Here is a 23,375-nt window from a genome sequence, read left to right as displayed (position 1 = left end):
GTGCCTTAGATGATAGAAATATAAGATTTGGTAATGTTGGAGTCTTGACAAGTAACAGACTGATCTGGAGGAAAATTGTAGATAGGAAGTTAGTAATGATGTAAATTTTTCATGTAGTACTATCATATCCTGTACACCCCTTGAGGGTACATGGCAGGAATTTGATGCTGATAATCCACTTATTTGGTATTAAATGTAAAACAGGTTTTACAAACCTTTTGTGGGCATAATTCACAGAAAGTGATTACATTCAGATCAAAATTGTTTTAACATTAGTAAATGTCAAAGTCCTATGAAATTAAAATGGAATTATCAAAAAAGAGATTGCTATAAATGCATAAAACCTTATTTTATGTCTACAAAACACATACAAGAATCATGAAGGTTATTTTCTTGATCATAAATTAGTAAATAATAATATTTGGTTAACCGATCAAGTGTTGATCAATTTTATTATTAACTGAACCAACTAGTTTCGCCACACTTATCTGTTGGCATCTTCAGGGCACTTAGATATAGGTTTAAACACTCTCATAATTATGCGTAACTGCAAAACTGACAAGAATAAAAACTGACTAGAATAATTACAAATAAAATAGTATCGAACTCACGTTCGATACTATTTTATTTGTAATTATGTCAAAAACAACAGACAGGACATTTCTCAAAATGCTATGTCAAAAACAACAGACAGGACATTTCTGGCCTATCGTCTCATTTCTCCACAACTAACCATGTCACTGAGTGGGACAAAAGCTGTTCCCCTTACTTAGAGGAAGATTACCATTCAAGAATTTTCAAAGAAGCAGCCACAGTCGCCCGTTCTGCTGTGAACCTTAACAGAAATCAAGGCCTAATACTCCCAGAGATATGGAAAACCCTAATCAGAACCTTAAAAACGGAAGAAATGAACTTTAATACAAACTACAGAAAGTTCCTCAGCAACAGCTAGCTGATCTTGTACACGCGATACGTGTTTCACTCACGTTCGATACTATTTTATTTGTAATTATTCTAGTCAGTTTTGCAGTTACGCATAATTATGAGAGTGTTTAAACCTATATGTAAGTGCCCTGAAGATGCCAGCAGATAAGTGTGGCGAAACTAGTTGGTTCAGTTAATAATAAAATTGATCAACACTTGATCGGTTAACCAAATATTATTATTTACACATACAAGAAGTTGCCAAATTGCATAGGGTGTCATGGGGGAGGTGGGAAAGGACAGGTGATTAGGGAGAAAGAAGAAATCTGTTGATGATTTCCTTGAAGAGTAGGGAGTTGTATTCATTGGAAAAAAACAGTATGAGGAAGGCTATTTCGAAGACCAGAAGTAGATGGAATGAAAACCGAGGATGGAAAGTTAGTTCAATATGAGTGGAGAAGAACTGTGTACAGAATTTTGTACCTTGACCATCAGCTGCTCATGTTCTTTTGTGATTAGAGGAAAACGGAAGAATATTGGTGACTAGTTTGGTAAGGAAGTGCCCATGAAAATACCTGCAAAAAAGAAAATACAGAAATAGAGCATCTGTGAGAAGCCAAGTAGAGGAAGTATGGATGGAAGGGATTCATTATTATAATGGTTGCCCTCTTCTGGATAGCATCGAGCATTCTCAGAAAGTTTATCATGCACTATCGCAAACCTGAGAATAGTATTCCAAAGTTGGATAAATTTGGGATTTATAGTGTTAGGAGCTGTGAATGTATGAAGTAATGCTTTAAATCGAAGAGGCCAAGATTTTTGGAAACTGAGGAAACTATGGACATGATGTGAATATGATGTATTTCTGAAAGAAATGCATTGATATGAAAATCAACCCAAGAAGAGAAAAACTGATGACCAGAGACTGGATTATCATCAACAGTAAAGGAGAGTAAAAAATCTTTCTCCCTAGAAATAAAACAGAATTGTGTTTCGATGGCGCTGAACTGAGAATGGTGAGTGTTATTGGGTTTCTCAACTGAAGAAAAGCAAAAGTGTACTATTGTCAGGAGTATTAGGAGAAAGAGTGTGGGAAAGGTAAAGACCTCGGGGCTACCCAAGGGCTGTTTTCTTTCACTCACACTCTTGATATTTCCAAGGCATTTAAATGAGTTTGGTAAGAAGGCCTTTCTACCAGGCTCAATTAAATACCTTGGAAATATCAACAGTGACCACATGGTTTCTCCAAACTTTTCCACAAGTTGTGTCCAAATGTGAGTAATGTTGGCTAGGAGGTTTGCTTGGAGTGAGAGTAGCAGAATCCATAGATAATCATCAATTGTGGTCTCCAAAGAGTGAAAAAGTTATTGTTAATGACTTTCTCAATTACTCTCACCTCAATATTCTGGACATTATTGGGGTGAGAGCAATGGGACAATACTTTGATAGTGGTTTTTTCCTGCATTTTTAAGAGGTAGGGTTTCCATGCTATTGGAGAGATGCCAAATGAGGATGACCATCACCTATACAAAGACTGCTTGTATAGGCGATATCAGGATGGGTGTTAATTTCAAAGAACATTTTTAGCATAACTGAAGGGATACCATGAGGACCAGGAGACGCATTAGTATCCAGATTACTGAAAAAATTACTATTTTTTTTTTGTCTTTCTGGCAAAATATCAGAGAAAGCTTGTGCAGGTGATTTTCATGGTTATCAATATGAGAGTTGGAGGAGAAGAGTGATACATACCTTTCTTTTACATGATATGATGGGACTATCTGGGTGTAAGAGAGAGGCTGAGGCATGAAAAGGCAGAAGTTGCATCCAATAGCCTTACCAAGGGACTAGAAGGTAAAACTGCTGTTTGAACAAGCAGCATTTTTTTTTTTTTTTTACACTTGGCATTTACACTGGTTCTCCATATCCATACCACAGTTCTCCAATCAGGATAACCAAAACAATCCAAGATAAAAAGTTAACATATCTTAAATGGTCCAAATCAAAAACTTGAGCCTCACACTTAGCTTACAGATATAACCAAGCGAAAAAACTTTCAACATCTATTTCTAATCTGGAGTATTTTAATAATAAGGTGTAACACCCCTTATGACTACTTGTATATGGATAATATATGACTTTCTGCATTACTTCACCCTTGGCATCTCTTCTATGTCTAGCTCCCACTGATGAGACCTCAATAAAGGTCAAAACTAGTCATGCAAGTAAAATGTACGTTCATGAAAGTTATGTTTCTTTGACAAAACAGACCATTAAACCTAATATATTCTCTGAAGGAAGGCAGTGTGAGATGAGAAGTTACACTGCAAACAACTAGAGTACTCTGCTCTTCTGCTTGCTGATATTCATTAATCACATTAATCATTTTCCTGATTATTATTACACGATTCCCCCCCCCCCCCATTTTTCCTTTATATTTCTGTACTCATTCATTATGTATACTACTACTATGTATCTTACTTTATACTAAATACATAAACTAGGAAAATGGGTATTTCATTCATGCTGCTTCTATCTGAGATATTATCCTAATGGAAGACTAATAATAATGAATAAATATTTGAGAAATATTAATTACAGCTGTTATCACAGGTAAATAACAATATAGCCGTGATAACAGAAACAAACAAAAAAAAAAAAAAAAAAAAATTAAAGAGAATAAAAGATATAGATGGTTTTACTATTTTATATAATGGAGTGGACCAACATATCAGAGCTTTTGATAGAGTGCCCATTTTAATCGATAATAAATGGAAAATTAGAATATGAAAGCACAATTTTGTAAATGATTGACTTATAATAGTTAAATTAAAAACAAATAGAAACTACTTAAATATCATAGGAGTATATATCACTGAAGAAAGTAGAAAAGAGGACTGAACAATTTTAAGAGGAACTACAAAAAACAGTCAAATAAATGTAATAAAAATAACTATATTAATAGCAGATCTTAACGGTAGAGTTAGAAATAATCCCATTCCAAATATCTTAGGAAAATATGGAGAACTTTACATAAATAACAATGGTCAAGAAATATCAGAATTCTGTATTTTCAATAATTTTAAAATATCTAATCCATTTTTTTCAAATGAAAGAATATAAATAAATATACTTAGAATGGTAGAGGAACAAGATCTATAATTGCTAATATAACCACTAATCAGAAACTAACTCCATGTGTAAGAGATGTACATGTTTATAGAGGAACTGAAATATTTTCAGATCATTACTAAGGAGTTTCTAAAATAGAAATACTAACAAAATGGAAAAAGGAAGCAAATAAGAAAAAAAAAAAAAAGAACAAGTATACAAAGTATATCTATTACAAGAAGAAAGCATTAGAATCTATATCAATCGCGATTAACAGATTACCTAAAAGAAGCCAAAATCAATGAAGATATAGGAGAATAATGGAAAAATTTGATAAAGATAATTCATAAAGCATCCTCCAAAGTACTTGGAATGAAAAGTAAAATATTAAAAATTTGGAATAGAACACAGATATAGAAAATGATAAAAGAAAAACAAATGATATACATCTCATTCCTTCAAGAGCATGCAAAGGAAACAGAAGAAATATACAAAAACCAAAGAAAAATAGCTAAAACCATAGTACAGAAAGTTCAAGATTCTTGGGATAGATTTACTAAGAAAATAGAAGACAATATACATGGAAGACAGAACATAGCCTATAAATTATTAAGGAAATTAAACAATGAAGAAAGAGATCTAGCACAAATCAACATAAAATAATACAATGGATAGAATATTGTAAGAAGTTATGGTATGCCCTAAATTTAATAACATAAAACAATAATGAAGGAATTAATACTGATATAGACCCAATGAGATTAGAAGAACTAAAAGAAGCAATAAAGGTATCAAAAAACAGAAACTCAACTGGATTAAATGACGTAAATACAGAGCTTTAGAAATATGGTGGAGAATATTTACATCACAGATTCTTAATATCGATAACTTATAGGAAATGTGAGGTTCTATCAAATTGGTCAATAGTTAAGGTTATATCTATATTTAAAGGAGACAGAGATAATTGTGAAAATTACAAAGGAATCAGTCTATTAAATATAGGTTACAAAATTTACAGTAAAATCCTGAATAAAATACTGCAAACAATCCACTCTCAGAAGAACAAAATGGTTTCAGACATGTATAGACATATTTATGTGCTAAACAAATTACTGGAAAAAAACAAAAAAAAAACAGTTACAGTTAGGTAATAAATTAACAGAAGAGAGTGAAATTAATCAAGGTGTTAGACAGGGATGTATCTTATTATAGAAAACAACAATAAAACAAGGTAGCTGGTTAACCAGAACTGTTGTCAACACAATGCTCTATGCAGAAGACAATGAAGATGACTTTAAAAATCAGTTTATGAATTAAACAAAATAAGCCAACAATGCAATTTCAAAATTTTATAAAAGAAAACAAAAGTCATGGCATTTAAAGGTAGAGATCATGTTTGATCAAAAATAGTCATAGAAAATAAAATAACAGAACAGGTGACAGTTTAATTATTTAGGCTGCATAATAACATATCTAAAAGATTATATATATATATGAAAAAATAAGGAAATTTCAGGAAATCTGTGAAACAAAAGCACACCGAATGAAAAATAAACAAGATGAGAAAAATTAACTAAAATTTTATAAAGTAATGGCCGCTCCTACTTTATTATATGGTTCAGAGACATGGACTTAAAAAGAAAGATAAAAGTAAAATACAGGTATCCCTTGCTTAACGTGGCAATCCCTTGATATACGCAGCAAGAGTTTTGATTAATGCGCCTTTAAATTTACCATGCAAAAAAATGCAAGCCTTGTGGAGTGAGCATGATGACGTCTTTCCTCCCACGCAGCCATGCTCCCAGAGCCTGAGTGCCAGCAGTGGGTCCAGTTGTTCTGCTGTACGTATTTACAAATTACATTCTTTGTAAATTTTACAGCCCATTAATCATGTCGAAGAATAAGAGCAATCCCACAACAGGGTCATTAAGTGAAAAAAAGAAGAGGAAAGTAATTACCTTAGATACAAAACTTGATATAATTAAAAGATTTAAACGTTGTGAAAGTAAAAGTAAGATCGGAAGTGAATTTGGTTTTAATGAATCTACAATACGGACTATTTTATCCAAAGCTGATGAATACTGCGAGCAAGGTAAAGTTGCATCTACATCTGCAAGTATGCAATGCACACTAAACCGGAGTGCTATAATGGCTGGAAGATCTGTTGATTATTTGGATGGAAGACTGCAATTAAAAGAGAATTCCAATTAGTGCCTATAATATCATAGCCAAAGCTCTAAGCCTGTTTTCAAGACACTAAATATAAAGAAGACAATTCAAAATTCGCAGCTAGCAAAGGATGGCTTGAAAATTTTAAATCTAGGGCTGGACTAAACAATGTTAAAATAACAGGTGAAGCCGCAAGTGCCGATGAAGATGCTGCATCCACATTTCCTGCTGAGCTGCAGAAAATTATCGAAGAAAATTATTACGATTACCACCAATGTAGATGAAACTGGCCTCTATTGGAAAAAAATGCCATCTAGAACTTTTATATATATAAAAAAAAAAAACAGAGCAGCCTGGCTATAAAGTATCAAAAGAAGATGGCTTAACTGTTATGCTTGAAGGGAATGCTAATTAAGATTTTAAATTGAAGCCGCTGCTTGTCTATCGAACTCAGAACCCAAGGACTTTAAAAGGATGCAACAAGAACTCTTTAACTGTAATTTGACAGGTGAATCAGAAGGCTTGGGTTACCCAAAGTCTATTCGAAGACTGGTTTAATTCTTATTTTTGCTAGGCAGTTGAAGCTTATTGCAAGAGAAATAACTTAGCTTTCAAAGCTCTTTTGCTTTTAGATAATGCACCTGGTCATCCAAATTTTCTTAATGATCTTGTGTGAGAATGTGAAAGTTTTATTTTTCCCACCAAATACGACATCAGTGCTACAACCTATGGACATGGGCATCACTGCAACTTTCAAAGCCTATTTTCTTAAAAAGACATTCTCAAAGGCAGTAGAAACAACAAGTGGAGAAAATGTGATTACGCTCCAAGAATTTTTGGAAAAAATTTAACATTAAACATGCAATGGAAAACATTCATAACTCGTGGGAGCAAGTATCTTCTAGCTGCATGAAAGCTGTTTGGAAAAACCTTTTGCCAGAATGTGCTAATGACTTAGGTTGTTTTCAGAATCCTGTAAATAACGTGGTTGAAGAAATCATGACAATTGGTGAAGACCTTGGTTTTGATGGTGTTGATGCAGAAGATGTTAAAGAATTATTGGATTCAAATTCAAAAGATTTCAGTGACAACAATCTTCTTGAAATTGAACAACAATGCACATATGAAGCCAAGGAACAAATGGAATGTGCAGATGAGATTCCAAAGGAGATAACAGTCAAAGAACTGGATAGAATAATTTGCAGTTTAGAATCACTTAAGCAGCAAGTATATGGATCCAGATGTTAATCGAAGAATGCTTGTTTGCCGAGGTCTGGAGAGTCATTTTGCTTGTTATCGTAGAATTTATGCCGATAAGAAAAAAACTAAAACTGTTCAAACGACTCTTGGTAACTTCTTTTGATAAAAAAATTGCAGTAACTAATGTAGGTACAAGTATTTATTTATTAAACATTTACGTTGCATTCATTTTTTATCTTTCCTAAAAGAGTACCATATAAAACGAACTATTAGTACAGTAATCGATCATGGACGGATTGTACTTTTTACCATCGATTATTATATTTGATTAATGCGATTTTGATATATGGGGTAACATCAAGGGATTAATTAACCACGTTAATCGAGGGATACCTGTACAAACTGCAGAAATTAGATTTTTAAGAGCAATTAAAGAATGCATAAGACTGGACCATATAAATTAAGACATCAGAAGAGAGATAGATATTTACAATGTAGACAAAAAGATAAAGGAATATAGAGAAAAATGGAAAGAGCATCTATTTAGGATGGAAATATATTGGCTGCCAAAAGGGATAAATAAATATAGAGAAATGGGGGGGGGGGGGGAGAGAGAGAGAGAGAGAGACTAGCTGCAAGATGGAAAGACCAGTGAAGCCAGAGCCGGCAAATGCCTAATCTTTGAAGAGAAGAAGGAATATTTGAGAAATCTGTCTGTCTATCAGCTTGATCAATAACTCCTGAACAATTATGATTTGGTTGGGCTCAAATAAATCACTGTTTAGCTGAAAAGATTAAGAGCTAAGACGAATTAAAGCGATATCCAAATAACACAGCTTTAAAAACTGAATATAAGATAACAAGGAATCGCCTTCAAACTACTCAATTTCATACATATCTTCTATTCTTAGCTCTCAGTTCTCATCATTGCAGGATGGACCATAGATTTCAGTGATATTGTTTAAGGATCAAAGTTTTCAGTATGATTTGCTTTTGCAATGACAAAAATAAAAAATAAATATGGTCAATCTTTCAAAATTGCAGGATTAAAGAGAATAGATTGATTTATACAAGAGAAACCATCATTGTTACATCAGGAGTAAGAAGTGAAAAAATCTGAATGAATGTTGTAGAAAATGCCAGAAAAAACTGCAGATATTGGTTTCCTATAAACTGTACTGTCTGAATCAGTTTATTTACTTATATTTTTTTATTAATACAAACTTCTTTTTTCCTTAATTTTTGAAGACCAAATTCATTTGTATAACTCCTTTTCATTTTGTTTTAAAAAAATAAATTAATTAAACAAAAAAAATGTTCAACAGTCACACTAATTTAATACAATATCCTGGACAGAAAATTCAATTATTTATGACACGTTATCATGCAATATCCAAATTATTTGAATAGTAGTTTGATCTAAGAATAATTAACCACACAACTAGCCACAGCAGATGAAATCAGCCATCTTATATTTCTAATACATTTTATTTCAATGGTATCTGAATGTTACTTCAATTTCAGTGGTATCCATGTTGTATCCATGTTTTGCAATGACAGCTAAACACGTAGTGAAAAATCTTTAATCTAAGATGACTCAATAGCAATCCAACTAACCAACAGGAATAACTAAAGCTTCTTCCCATGAAATTTATTTGATGTGATTTATTCAATTCATAAATGGGGATGAAAGCTAAAAGAAAAAAAAAAACTGCTTTTCTTAACATAAAAAATGAATGAAAAAATATTAAAAAAATGGAATCAAGTATTAAATTTTATTTGTGAAAATGAATAAATTTGGCATCCTGGGCATTCTAACAGAAATGTACACTAATATTGAAAAACATTAAATATATTATGTATTGGGCTCACCTTGTTTCCAGACTGCTTTATCTTGCTTAAATATTCCCATACCTGGTCTGGAATGATACGGCCACAAACCTGGATGGTGTCAGGAATATCCTATAGAGATATTCCATTGCAATGTAGGACCACAAATTTCATAATTTTAACAAAATATAAAATTTTTTTTAATAATTTCAGCACTCATAGCAATTAAAATAATATCTTTTAATATGATTACTCCATATTAACATGTTCACAACAGACAGTGACTACATGTGTGTAAACTACTGGAATGAACTAGCTTTACATAGAATGTAAGAAGCACTCACCAAGGAAAACTGGAACTGGTAAAAATAAAAAGAGAAGAACTCAAGTTAATATTTTAGGAATCAGTGAACTAAGATGGACAGGTGCCAAAAGTCCCTTTGATACCAATCATTTCATGAAGTACCACTCTAGACATGGAAATCTTAGAAGAAATGAAGAAGCATTCATAGTTAAAAGAGAATACAGAAAATACATTTTGGTTTACAATCCAGTTTCTGATAAATAATTCTAATCAGAATAAAGGCATATCCAGTAAATATTACATTCATACTGGTTATGCACCCACTACAAATTCAAGTGGAGATGAGATCAAAGAATTTTACAGCATCATGCAACAGTTAGTATACAGCAGTGTTTTTTCAACCTGTGGTCCACAGGCAGACTTAAATAAATAAATATATATTTTTAATTATCCAAACAAAACAAATTAAAATTGAATAAGTAAGTAAAACTTATTGAAATAAAATGGATACTTAAAAAAACCAACAAATAGCGGCAGAATGTTCATTCCATGAACATTCTGCTGCTACAATAATTTATAGCTGCAGAATGACTGAATGACAAGTAATAAAAGAGGGGTTAAGTGCACAACAATATGGTTTTATTCCTTCTGCCTTCCCTTACTGTTTGTCAGATTTGAAGTTAAACATATGTTACCCACATTTCAACCAATTACTTGTTGTTTATTGATTTTTATTATTGAAGATTTTCCTCCTTCAACCAAGGCTCAGTATATTTTCAGAAGTGCTAAGTGATACTTGGACAAAGTATGTTGTGAGTTAATCCTAGTATTTATATATTTTTCGGAAATATTTTTTAATAATAGAAAAATGGCTTAGAATTAGGACTTTGAAGATGATGTTAACCCAAATTGTGATACACGTGTTGTTACAGTAAGTAATCTGATACTCCAAGAAAAAATACAGTAGGAAATATAACAGTTCATATTTGGAATTTGGGTTTACCTGGTGTGGAGATGAAAGTGAACAGAAACCTCAATGTGTTTTGTGTTATGAAGTGTTGTTGAATGAGTGCGTGAAACTTGTGAAACTCCCACGACATTTAGAAACTAAACATTGTGATGTTAAAAATAAGCCAATTGAATTTTTTCAGTGATGCTTATGGACATTAAATCATGGAAAAGATATAGTTTTGGTCATGGGTTTGATTAATAGCAAGGTGCTGAAAGCATCCTATCTCTTAAGTTTGCACAAAGCGAAAACAGGGAAACCCCATTCTATCGGGGAAAATTTACTACTTCCAGCTATAAAAGATGTGGTAAAAACTATGTTTGCCAACAAGTTACTAAAAGATGTTGATTTGATTCCTTTTTCTAATGACACTGTCAGTTGCAGAATTAATGATATGGCAGGTGACGTAGAATCTTAGTTAATCGAAAGAGTTAAGAAGAGTCCTTATTATGCATTACAGATGAGACTACTGATGTTACAAATGATGCGCAGTTAATATGCGCATGGTAACAACATTCATAACGATATTCTGTTTTGTAGAACTTTGTCATCCTGAACAACCAGGGAAGAAATATTTCACACTTGCAATAATTACATAATACACAAAGGGATCTAGTGGGAAAAATGTATGGCCTTCTGTTTGGATGGAGCTCGTGCCCTTACAGACAGGCAGAGTGGGGTTGTATCTAAGGTCAAGGAAGTAGCTCCGGATATGACTGGGTACATTGTTTCATACACAGGGGAGAGTTAGCCTCCCTTTCCTAGACACACTAGTCACCTGCCAGCCTGATGGAACATTGGTTTTCTCAGTTTATAGAAAACCCACCCATACAGGCTGGTACATTCACCAATAATTCCCCCCCCCCACACACAACAATATGGAGTAGTGAAAACACTATACAACAGGGCTAAACTAATCTAGTCTAACGACAAGGCCCTAAACACTGAACTAAATCACATCCTCAACACTTTCTCAGCCGATGACTACCCCTCCTTCCCAAAAAAATTGAAACTAACAAACCACAACCCCACTCCCCCCCCCCCTCACAACAATGATTACTCTAAATACATCACCATTCCCTACATCCGAGGCGCCTTGGAAAAAATTACCAAAATTTAAAAAAAAACACGACTTGACCTTCTGTTACAGACCATACAGAAAATTGGCAACCCTTATCCACTCCACTAAAGACCAACCACTTCCCCTAGACCTACCTGGTGTATACCAGGTCCCTTGCAGCTGTAAACTGTCTTACTTTATCCAAACAGGCAGGACAGCGAATATCAGAATTTCGGAACACAAGGTCTACATCCGGTTTCATAAGTACAGCCACTCTGGTCTTGCAGACCATGCTCTGGATACACGGCACAAAATACGGCGGAAGAAAGCTACAGTAATACACCGTAGCAAATACAAATTCGAAAGACTATTAATAGAATCAGACTCAGCCCTAAGAAACTCTCCAAACCTCAACAAATTTGGCTGTATGAGATTGCCCCAAATTTGGGAGGCTTACATCAGCAGACCTTCAGCCCAACGGCCACGAACACCTACTTAGCCCGCTATGGGGGCACCATCAGGACTTTTAGGAGAACAACAGCTTCATCACTTCATTCTCAATTACTGTGTTGTAGTGCCTACATGCACGTGCCTTTTTTGTAAGTTCCTTTTGAAGATGGCAACGTGACGTTGCCGAAATATCGGAAATATTAATTAAACTGTAATTTAAGTTATATTCTTATCTATGTTGTCATTCCTTAAGTGATTTAGTAAAACCCCCAAAGGAATGCCACCAGAATTTAAAACTGTGCTATACAACGCTGTAAAGCTAGTTAATTTTATTAAGGCTCGACCGTTAAATAACAGGTTATTTTCAGTACTCTGCGATGAAATGGGCAGTGAATATATACAACTTTTGCTTCATTCTGAAATTTTCTGGCTTTCCAGGGGCAAAGTACTAACAAGGTTATTTCAATTAAGGTATGAAGTGTTATTGTTTGTAAATGAATGTAATTCTGATTTTGCATCACTCCTTGTTGACAAAGCATGGTTATCAACACTCCTATCTTTCAGACATTTTTTCGAAATTAAATGATCTAAATCTCTTCCCCTTCAGGCAAATTCTTCAACTGTTCCTGATGCCTATACCAAAGTAAAGGCATTCAAGAAAAAACTGGTGTTATGGATTAGACAGACAATCTGCATGTTTTCCAACTTTGGAATCCTTTTTAATGGAAAATGATATTTTTGTTGATTCTAAGTTTCTGGAAAAGGTTTGTAACCACTTTAAAACTCTGAAACAGAATTTTGAAATATATTTTCTGAATAACTTTTATAAGAAATTTCTGTGGGTTTGCAATCCATTTCAGGCTTACAGTCACGAGAACGACTTTTCATTATTGAGAAGAGAACAGTTAACTGAGCTTGCAAATGACAGTGGACCTAAAATGCAATTCCGTGATATTTGTTTGGCTCGATTCTGGATCTCGCCTTCAGTGAGAAGTGAATTTCCCGAATTATCTGAATAAGCATTGAAAATCATCATGCAATTTTCTACAACCTAACTTCGTGAGAAGGGATTTTCATTGCTCCTTCAAATAAAAACAAAATACAGAAATCATCTTAGTGTGTGTGCCGATCTTCAACTGAAGTTGACAATACTGAGCCAGATATCCAGCAACTCTGCAAGGGCAAAGAAGCTCAACCATCTCATTAAAAGTAAATAGTAACATAATTATATCATATTATTTATTTGTTTAATAAAAATGGAAACTTTGTTCAATGATGATACACATTTAATCGTTTACTTCCAATTTAATTAATTATGTTTCCATATGTATTCAAAACATGATTTTAGATTTATTATGTTATAAATGGCACAGTTTTTCCCAAATGTTGGTAATCCCCCACACCGGTTTTTGTAAAAAAATATATAACTTAGTGGTCCATAGAATTGTTTTAGGCATTTTACTGGTCATTGGGCTTAGAAAGGTTGAGAAATGTTGGTATACAGTATTGATAAAACAGATTTTCTCTTGAAATTAGGTGATTGGAATGCAAAAGTGTGAGAAAAAGAAGAAGAAGAAGAATGAGGCATCACTGGAAAATTTGATTTAGAACTGAGAAGAAGAAAAAGAAAGGATGTTGGAGTTTTGTGTCAAGAAGTTGCTTTATTGCAAACACTTGCTTTAAACAATAAAAGAATATTGTATGTAAAATCTCTCATGATAAGTAACTTATCATGTTCATTTTTACATGTTTTTCTAGAGAGATAACTTACAGAAATGTCAATTTTGTCTGTAATAACTTAACCATGGCCTTTGTTAAAATAATGTGGCACATGATGTCATTATGCAAAGCTGTTAACTCATGTCCACACGTGGCAATTTCAAAAGACGTGCAAAGTACAACGTTATCATGTTCGGATATCAATATATGACCATATATAAAAGTTTCGAGAGACGCGCCTGCATACAATTAAAGTCCGGGCCTTTATAAGCCAAATAGCTGAGAAGGATTTTTGTCTTAGGTTTCTCAATCTTCTCTTACCTGGGTACACCACCACGTGAGGTCTGTTGTTGGTAATTGAAAGAGAAGAATCGTAGGCCTTAGATTTCTGAATCTTCTCCTACCTAGATCCACCGCCATGAGATACTGTGTCGATCATCGGAACATCTCGCTATGAAAGAGCTTCACATTGCTACCATGTTAAGGGTCCTAGATGGGATAGAATAATTGACAACTCGAACAAAGAAGAAATTTGGCGGGAAGTCAAAAACAAGCCAGCAGAAGGAAAGAAGAAAAAAAAGCACTTTTGTGTGGGAAAAGGATTCATGTAAAAGGCAGTGCTGAACAAAAATATGTAATATTTCCAACCAAGAATGTATATCAAGTGTGTCTACTTATGGGGACAATAAGACTGTGTAAGTTAATATTGATATAAGCTCACTCAAGGTGTGTCTTAATCTCAATTGTGTATAATTAATTACTGTAAGAGCAAGAAGACTGCTGTACTAGATAATGTAAATTAATATTGATTTAAGCTTACTCAAGGTATGCTTTATATCCAGTTTGTGTATGTATGATTAGGATTGGTCTAGATTTAATTTTAAGGGAAGAAACATAGAACTAAGTCTGAATCAGGAAGATTTGAAATTAACAAAAACTTGTAATGCAATTGTATATATATATATATATATATATATATTGTTGTAATTAGGATTGACTCGGGATGTATACATTTATAAAAATTAAAATTTAACTGACCAGAACTCGAGAAAGTATAACAAAAACCTTTAATAAATCATGACTAGTTTCATCAGTGTTCCGACTTCTTCAGGTGAGAAAGAAATAACATAAGACTTACAAAAATAACAATGTAAAAAACATGGACTTTCCAGCTTAATAAAAAGAAGCAGAATAGTAACAGTCATATTTGAATAGGTGACCGCGTGCTACTGTTGGTATGAGTCGAATATGTGCGACAGCTAATTTTAGAGTGCCAGTATTGGATTACTGCGCTATGGGAATCAGGCAAATTGTAGCTTAGATTGTTGTTCAAGTGTGAAGGGTCCAGAACTATTTCTTTTGATTCAATAATTCGTCATTCAAATTCATCCTTGCATATATATATAAATTGGTTGTGTTTATATATAAAAGTTGTGTATATATAAATCCCAATCAACTTGGTGTGGCCGTTCTTCGAGGTTAGAGTTTGCAGAGAAGAGAACATGACTGGAAAGGGCACTCACTCATGTTCTACTGTAGGAGATGTCATGTCTATGTTCCTCAAGACGAAGTGAAACAGATTTATCTGTCTGGCCAAAATAAGGTCGACCACAGTTGCACTTTATAAACACCAGGAAAATGCAGTTGTTTGTGTTTTGGTCGACTCAGAAAAGAACGAAGTTTTGGCAGAGTAGTATAGTCGGTCTTTATGTTGAATTTCTTCATAATCCTAGATAGTTTTGAGGTATGAGAGCTGATAAATGGTAACTGTATATGAGTGATAGGGTTGGAATCATCTTCTTGTCGAGGTTGTTTATTGGTGTAGTCTCAAACGTTTAGTGATGTTACGAGATGAATATCCATTATTTAAGAAGGTGTTTTTCAAGAAGTTAAGCTCTGTTTGAAGGTCTTCTTCTGTGGAAGTGAGACATATATATATATATGTGTGTGTGTGTGTGTGTGTGTGTGTGTTAATATGGATCAGACTGTGTAAGTGATCCTTTTTGATTTAATTAAATGGTTTGTGAACAACACGTTGGACTGATTCTGTCAATGCACAAAAATCCCAAAAAAAATTAAAGGTTAAGATTAACATAAGTGGGGAATAAAAACAATATCTGCTTTGTATTTAGTCTAAAAATCTTACAGTCTTGCTTTCAATACATGGTCTAACTGGTGCAGTCAAAAAACAAATAAATTTGTTAGACTATATAGTGTGTGTGAGAACATAAGATATAGTAGAAATAAGTAAATGGAGGCAGACAACATTTACAACAATTCATGAAGTTTAAGTAAAGAACAACAAGACGAAACTAGGTATGTAAAACACAAACAAATGTAACATGGACTTACCTAATGTGAATACAGAAATCAGATAGATTATATATATTACCAGCAGAAGGTGGAAAAGTATTATCCAAGCAACAAAAGCACTATCTGGTGCAAACTATGCTCAGATCATGAATTATTGATAGCTGAAGTTAAATTGAAATTAAAGGCTAAGAAGAAAAAAAAGAACAGTATCAGATTTGATTTAAATCATATAAATGAAGCATTTAAAGTAGAAGTCAGAAAGAAATTAAAAAAGTCTGGAGAAGACAGGAAGAGAATTAGAAGAACTGCAAGAAGAAATAAAATGTACAGGCATAAAAGCATCAACAACAAAGAAAGATTGCAAATCATTGTCAGAAAAAGTTATTCAAACAGAAGATGAAAGAAGAAAAATGAAACCTCAGAGAAACAAAGAAAGGGTTAGACAACAGAGTGCAGATTTCCAGAGACATGCAAGGAAAGATAAGATAAAAAACATCTAAACAAAAGGTCCAAGGAAATTGAAGAAAGCAACATTACAGTTAGAACAAGAGATCTGTTTAAAAAAATAAATAATGTTACAGGCAAGATTATCCCTAAATTACAAGTTGTAAAAAGTAATTTGGAAAAATGTCTGATGGAACAAGAAGCAGTGAAGGAAAAAAAAAGATGGAAAGAGTATGTAGAGGATTTGTTCAAGAAAGCTAATAATATTGAAGGAAAACTTGAAAGGAGAGAATTTGTCAAGGAACCAATGATAATGAAAAGTGAAGTGATAACAGCAATAGAACAACTGACAAAAGGAAAAGCTCCTGGAGCCGATGGAGTGTCAGTTGAATTATGAGAGCAATTGAGGATGAAATAGTGAATATATTGAATGAAATTTGTAAATAGATTTGGAAGAAAATACACTGGCCTAGAGATTGGAAAACATCAGTATTCATCCCAATTTCAAAAATATTAAATCCCACAGGCTGTGAGAATTACAGACCATTGCTTTAATTTCACATGCAAGTGAAGTTATGCTGAAAGTGATCCAACAATGGCTGGGATCATATGTGACTAGAAAAATGCCACAAGAACAGGGATGTTTTAGGAGAGGTAGAGGAACTAGAGACCAACATTAGATGGATTATGGAAAGAACAAGAGAATTTTAGAAAGAAGTATTCATCCGTTTAATTGATTATGGGAAAGCTTTTGATTGCATGGATCACAACATATTGTGGATTGTAATGGGATCAATGGAAATACCTGAGCATTTAATTCTCTTGATAAGAGAGAGCTGTATGACAACCAAGAAGCTTCAGTAAAAACACTCTTGGAGAAACAGACAGTGTTCAAATGGAAAGAAGAAATGCAGCAGGATTGTATACTGTTGCCCTATCTTTTGTCATTTTAGTAAAATTATGGAGACTACAAACAAGCTTAGTGTGAAAGTAGCTTTTTAACTGTATCCCCTGCACTCATTCCCTCAGAATTTATGGTTTACCCAAGATTCGCAAGCAGAATGTACTGTTTCGGCCAATAGTTAAAGGTATCGACAGACCCAATTATCATCTAACCAAGAAACTAGTCAACACTCAAGGAGTTGATAGATCATCTCCTCCCCCCTTTATTAAAAACACACTACACTTTGTAAACAAAATTAAGACATCAGACTAAAAAAAAGTGATTTATTAGTCAGTTTTGACGTCTCTGCCCTTTTCAGAAATGTCCCAACCAATGCACAATTCTTCTTTTACAGGACAAATTCCCACCCAATCAGGATGCTCTTTGCCCATGTACTATGTTCTGGCTATTTTGTTTGGCAAAATACTTTTTACCTACAAAAAGAAGGCACAGCCATGGGCTCACCACTATCCCCTCCCCCAGTTGCTAACTGTTATATGGATGCTTTTGAGCAATGTACTTTAGACTCCTCCAGTTTGAAACCCAAAGTCTGGCTTAGATACGTTGACGATATTTTTGTTATCTGGTTCCATGGCTGCCAGACATTAGACATTTTCCTCAGCCATCTAAACAAACAACACAAACACATACAATTCACAACACACTTTCCTTTCTAGATATACTTGTCACATGTATATTCTGGCAGTCTTTCCTTCAGTGTTTACCACAAGCCTACACCATACTGGCCAATATATACACAGAAACTCTTACCACCACTCAACACAAAAACCAGGTGTCATTAACACACTAAAAAACAGGGTTTTGAAGATTTGCTCCAGTAAACAGGCGCTTAAATTAAAAGTTATCAGCAATACCTTCCTGAAAAATGGCTACAGCAAAAATACTGCAACAAAATTCTTCACAAGACTCCACTTAAAAACAAAATTAAACTAGACTCCAATAAAACTGTAGCCATTTCATACATTAAAGAGATATCAGATAAACAGAATATTACAGAAATACAACCTTAATGCCTAAATGCAAAATTAAAGAACTCATTCAACTCATCCAATGATCCAATTCCTCCCCTGGCCCACCCTGGAGTATACTGTATTCATTGCACCTGTAATTTGCCCTATATAAGTGAAACAGGGTGCACACTTCCTATCTGAAAAAAAAAAAATAAATAAATAAACGGCACATTAAATTTAATAACTATGGTAAATCTGGTCTTTCTGATCATGCCCTGAATGATCTACAGAGAATTGACTGCAAAGGTACCTGTTGTTTACATTATACCAAAATGTGGTATGAGGGTAAATTCTCTATATTATAGTGTGACACAAAGTGTGATAATTAAAAACTGCATTGAATAAAACTCTTATGACTTGAACTTTCATATATTTTTTTACTAAACAGTTGTATATTTTCAGTTATTAAAATTTAAAATCAGTACAGGATATCAGACCACTCTTTATAAAATTAAAACAACTGGTGGTATAATTGGAATGCAGAAATAATGAAGTGACTTGTAAAATAATGAAATGTAGTTATTATAATATAAAAAATATTTTGTCTTTTTGGAACAAACAACACATACAGACAAGGCATATGCATTTCAATTACATGCATATTTACTTACTTGAGCTAGAAAATCAGTTGGACCTGATACTTTATATGCACTTGTGACGAATTTAGTAACATCTAGCATCACAATAAATCCCTTCCATACAGAAGATAGACCTTTATTTGTATGGCCAATGGCATTCTGATAGGGAGTAGTTGTATCTGGAGAGCTAAAAGGAAGAAAACAAAGAAACAATTTTTTTCAAATCCAGGTTTTTAATGTTGTGATTCATAATAATACTAATGACCATAACCTAGGATGAGCCATAAATACGTAATAATAATAATAAATAGATATTAAGGATTATTAGAAATATTGAATATTATCAAATACTATAATATTAAAATGAAATCAATATCAAAAGCTGGCATCAGAAAAAATTTGATATCCTCCAACAACACTGTGCTATGGAATGACTACAATTACAATAAGATCACATTGTTATGAATTTATTCACTAGCCCTAATGAATGAAGCTGTTACCATGTTAAGTCAAGGACATAACTTTGCTGTTACACCCAGGCAAGTTCCAAATGTAAAAATAATAGCTCTCATTGAATATACACCCTTCCTCCAATGATAGTCAAATAGATTCATTTGGATGTAACTAGCATCCTTAATCATTCCAAACCTCCCAAATACAATATGCCAAAAAAGAAATTACTGTTTTAAAAGAGCTATACAGTAATATTACAATTTAGTTATTACAACAATATTGTAATAACTAAAGCAGACAAGGGTAATGCAACTATGGTGATCGATTTAGCAAAATATGAAAGCAAAATGCATATACTTTTATAAGATCAGTCTACATACGGAATTATAGATCATGATCCTACTAACTCTCAAAAAGAATAAAGTTCACAAATTGTTGAAGAAAGTCACTTCCTGGACAAAAGAAACAGTTAACAAACTCAAGCCTATTCATGTTAAAGCACCCAGAATATATGGAGCACCAAAAACTCACAAACAAGGTACACCCCTATTCCCAATTGTGGATAGTATAAACAGTTCCACATATAAACTTGCTAACCATTTAGCTAAATTACCCTCTCACAAATGATTCTTCTTAATTTGTTAAAAATTCTGTTCATCTAAAAAATATATTAAAAAATCATATCTTAAAAAGTTCATAGATAATGATTAGTTTTAATATTTACCAATTTACAATGTACAATTGAAACCCTTGATTTGCTAAAGTCACATTTGCCCCCAGATATATTTGAATTATTTAAATTTACAGTATATGTAGGTTATTTTGCATGGAAATGAAATTTATACAAACAACTAGATGGGACAGCAATGGGCTGTCCCTTTTCTCCTCTTTAAACAATTTCTACACAGAACACTTAGAACACCTAGTTATGAATACACTCACTATCAAACCAGTGGTTTGGCTGTGCTATGTTGAAGATGTGTTTGCTATTAGGTCACATGGTCCAGACACACTGGATACAATTTTAGTGCATTTAAATAGCCCTTAAATCCACTGCACAATGGAACAGGAAGCTAATGACTATCTGCCCTTCCTAGATACACTGATCACATGCCTTCCTCATGGTTCATTATCTTTTTTCTCTTTTACAGAAAACCCACACATATAGGAAGTATTTGCACAAACATTCACATTATCATCCAGCACAATAGTATGGTATCCTAAAAACACCACAAAGCCTGAGATATGTGATTCAGTGGCAATGCTCTTACCACTGAACTCACTCACTTGTATCACACTTTTCTAACACATGGCAATAACCTCATAGAATAGAAAAAATACTAAATGCTTTCCAGAAATCCCCTCCATTGTTCTTATACACCTCCAAATCAAAAATTAGAATAATCAAAGCAAATGTGTTGAATGATTTGCAATTGTAATTTATTGCATAGAAAATAATTATTACCAACCATGAATTATATAATCTACTTTGTACATTATATAACCATGTAAACAGATAAAATGTAATATAAATTATAAGAAAACTGTTATTTAAAAATATTCACAAAAATTAGAATAACTTCAAATGTGATTCAAAAATATTAGAATAATGCGAAAATAAATGCACAAAAATTACAGTCAAAGGGGAAACAACATGATAATTAATACCTTTGTTGCATTCCCCTTAGCTTTTATGATTGTTCGTAAACGGTTCGGCAAATTATTTAATAGTGGTTCACAGACCGTTTTTATCAAAACATGCCCATATAGTCTGCAGACTAGAAACAAGTTCATTTTTGTCTCTTGGGACAACAACTTCTTGAAGATATTTCTTCATAATTCCCCACCAAATTCTCAATGGGGTTTAAATCTGGTGAGTTTGTCGGCCAAGGAATTACACTGATTTGCCTTTCTTTGAGCTATCTAGTAGTGATCATGGAAGTGTGACAAGAAGCTGAAATTTGTTGAAAAAGAAAATCATCATCACATACATATTCCAATGCCAGTAACATAAAGTGCTGAAGAATTTCTTAGTACGCTTTGGAATTCACTCTTTCATACACAATACACAGCCACCCTGGACCCTCTGCAGCCATATAAGCCCATATCATGACTCCCTCTCGACTCCCAAACAGTCTTTGCTTTTGCTTACACCATTGCACTGTAGCTGCCTTTTGCATGGAAGTCGCAAGCGGCTTTGTCTTAGGCACATGTGATTTAAAATCCAATTTGTGAAGCAATCTCAATATCGAAGATTTAGACACGTTAACACCTAGTTCTTTCCATCTCCTGTGAAATTACTTTACACTTCAGAAGTGTTTTTCTTTACGATATTCTTCAATCTTCTCTCATCTCTTGATGTAGTTATGACCTTTCAACCACTACTGCAGTGATTATTTTAAAAACTCCGGTTATTAGAATACTGTCTCAATACTGTACTCATGCTTGCTTGAGAACATTTCAATTCCTTAGCTATAAACTGTGGAGTTTGGGCTTCTTTTTTTAGAGACACCATATGAAATTTCTTAGCTTCCGATATGTCATTTGTTCGACCCATGTTTAGCAAATGATTAACTGAATTCCACGTGAAAACAATTCCTCACACACGAGTCAGTCCCACAGCTACTGAAATATGTGCTATTTCAATGCTCTCTCAAACCAATTGGAAAAATTTGGAACATTCTAACATTTTGAACTATGTTAAAAATTATGCTAATTTTCTGAATGTTTTCAAATAACAGTTTTTTTATAATTTATGTGTTTATATGGTTATATAATCTACAAAGTACATAGACTTAGATGATGCTAATTCATATTTTTAATAATTATTTTCTATGCAATAAATCAGAACTGCAAATCACTCAACATATTTTCTTCGGTTATTCTAATTTTTTTATTTATTTTTTATTTATTTATTTATTTTTTTATGTTTACATCAGCAGGATGAAGTAGCAGAGATGAGAATGCTTAGGTGGATGTGCGGTGTGACCAGAAAGGATCGTCTGAGAAATGACTATGCCAGAGGAACAGTGAAAGTTATGAACTTAGGAGCGAAAATACAGGAGGCAAGGTTGAGATGGTTTGGTCATGTGAAGGAGGGAGGACGAATATGTGGGAAGAAGGGTCATGCAGATGGATGTGCAAGGAAGGTGGAAGCATGGGCAGCCAAAGAAGAGAACCTGATGATGAAGAACTTGGATGTGGTGACAGCCCAAGACAGGAAGGTGTGGAGGAGACTCATTATCAACAGTGACCCCACTTAAGTGGGAGAAGCTGCAGAAGAAAAAGAAGAAGATTATTTTTTTATGTTGGACCTATATACAGGAGGTTGGCTGGTCAACCTGTAGTACGTTAGTACCGTATATGGATGGTGGGTTGCGGAAGGAGAAACTTGTTTATGTTAGATTTGAATGCCTGTATGTTGTATTTCTTGGGAAATACGGGGGAGGACTGTTCCACAATACTGCTGTAGCAGGGATGAATGAGAAGGAAAAGAAATTTGTTCAGTGGGTTTCGAGGTGTACTGTGAAAGGATGTTGGGCGGCAGCTGTATGTGTTCCAACGGGCTTAGTACAGGGTGGGGGAATTATTGATGTTGTTTCAGATGAACATTTCTCATGAAAATATTTATAGAATATACAGATTGCGGAGACCAGGCGTCTATGTGAAAGTGGGGGGAGTGAGTTGGTGAGGGATGGGTCACATTTATTAGTCTAAATGCTCTCCTCTGTATTGAGTCGAGCATTTTAAGGGAGCTTTTTGGAGCCCCACTCCAGATGTGAGAGCAGTATTCGAGGGCTGGGCGGATTTGTGACTTGCATAGTGTTAACAGCTATT

The 23,375-nt window shown here is 33.8% G+C and overlaps 1 protein-coding gene across 8 annotated transcripts in view; it reads right to left on the bottom strand.

Annotated features, from left to right (window-relative positions):
• The window catches only part of pps (protein partner of snf), a 553,267-nt gene that overhangs the window by 73,999 nt on the left and 455,893 nt on the right, over window positions 1–23,375 (bottom strand). For 7 of the 8 annotated variants that reach the window (XM_090406767.1, XM_090406773.1, XM_090406769.1 and 4 more), the window contains 2 exons: window positions 19,119–19,272; window positions 9,277–9,366 (listed from right to left, as the gene is read on the bottom strand). In XM_090406767.1, coding sequence (XP_090262893.1) covers window positions 9,277–9,366; window positions 19,119–19,272 — 244 coding nt within the window. The remainder of the gene's footprint in view (window positions 1–9,276; window positions 9,367–19,118; window positions 19,273–23,375) is intronic. The other variant, XM_090406772.1, reaches the window with a different exon arrangement.

The sequence above is a fragment of the Typopeltis vanoorti genome, chromosome 17, assembly GCF_054136105.1.
Source record: "Typopeltis vanoorti isolate ZY-2024b chromosome 17, IOZ_Tvanoo_1.0, whole genome shotgun sequence".
Lineage (NCBI taxonomy): Eukaryota > Metazoa > Arthropoda > Arachnida > Uropygi > Thelyphonidae > Typopeltis > Typopeltis vanoorti.
The sequence above is the reverse complement of the archived record's forward strand: the minus strand, read 5'-3'. Positions and strand labels throughout refer to the sequence as shown.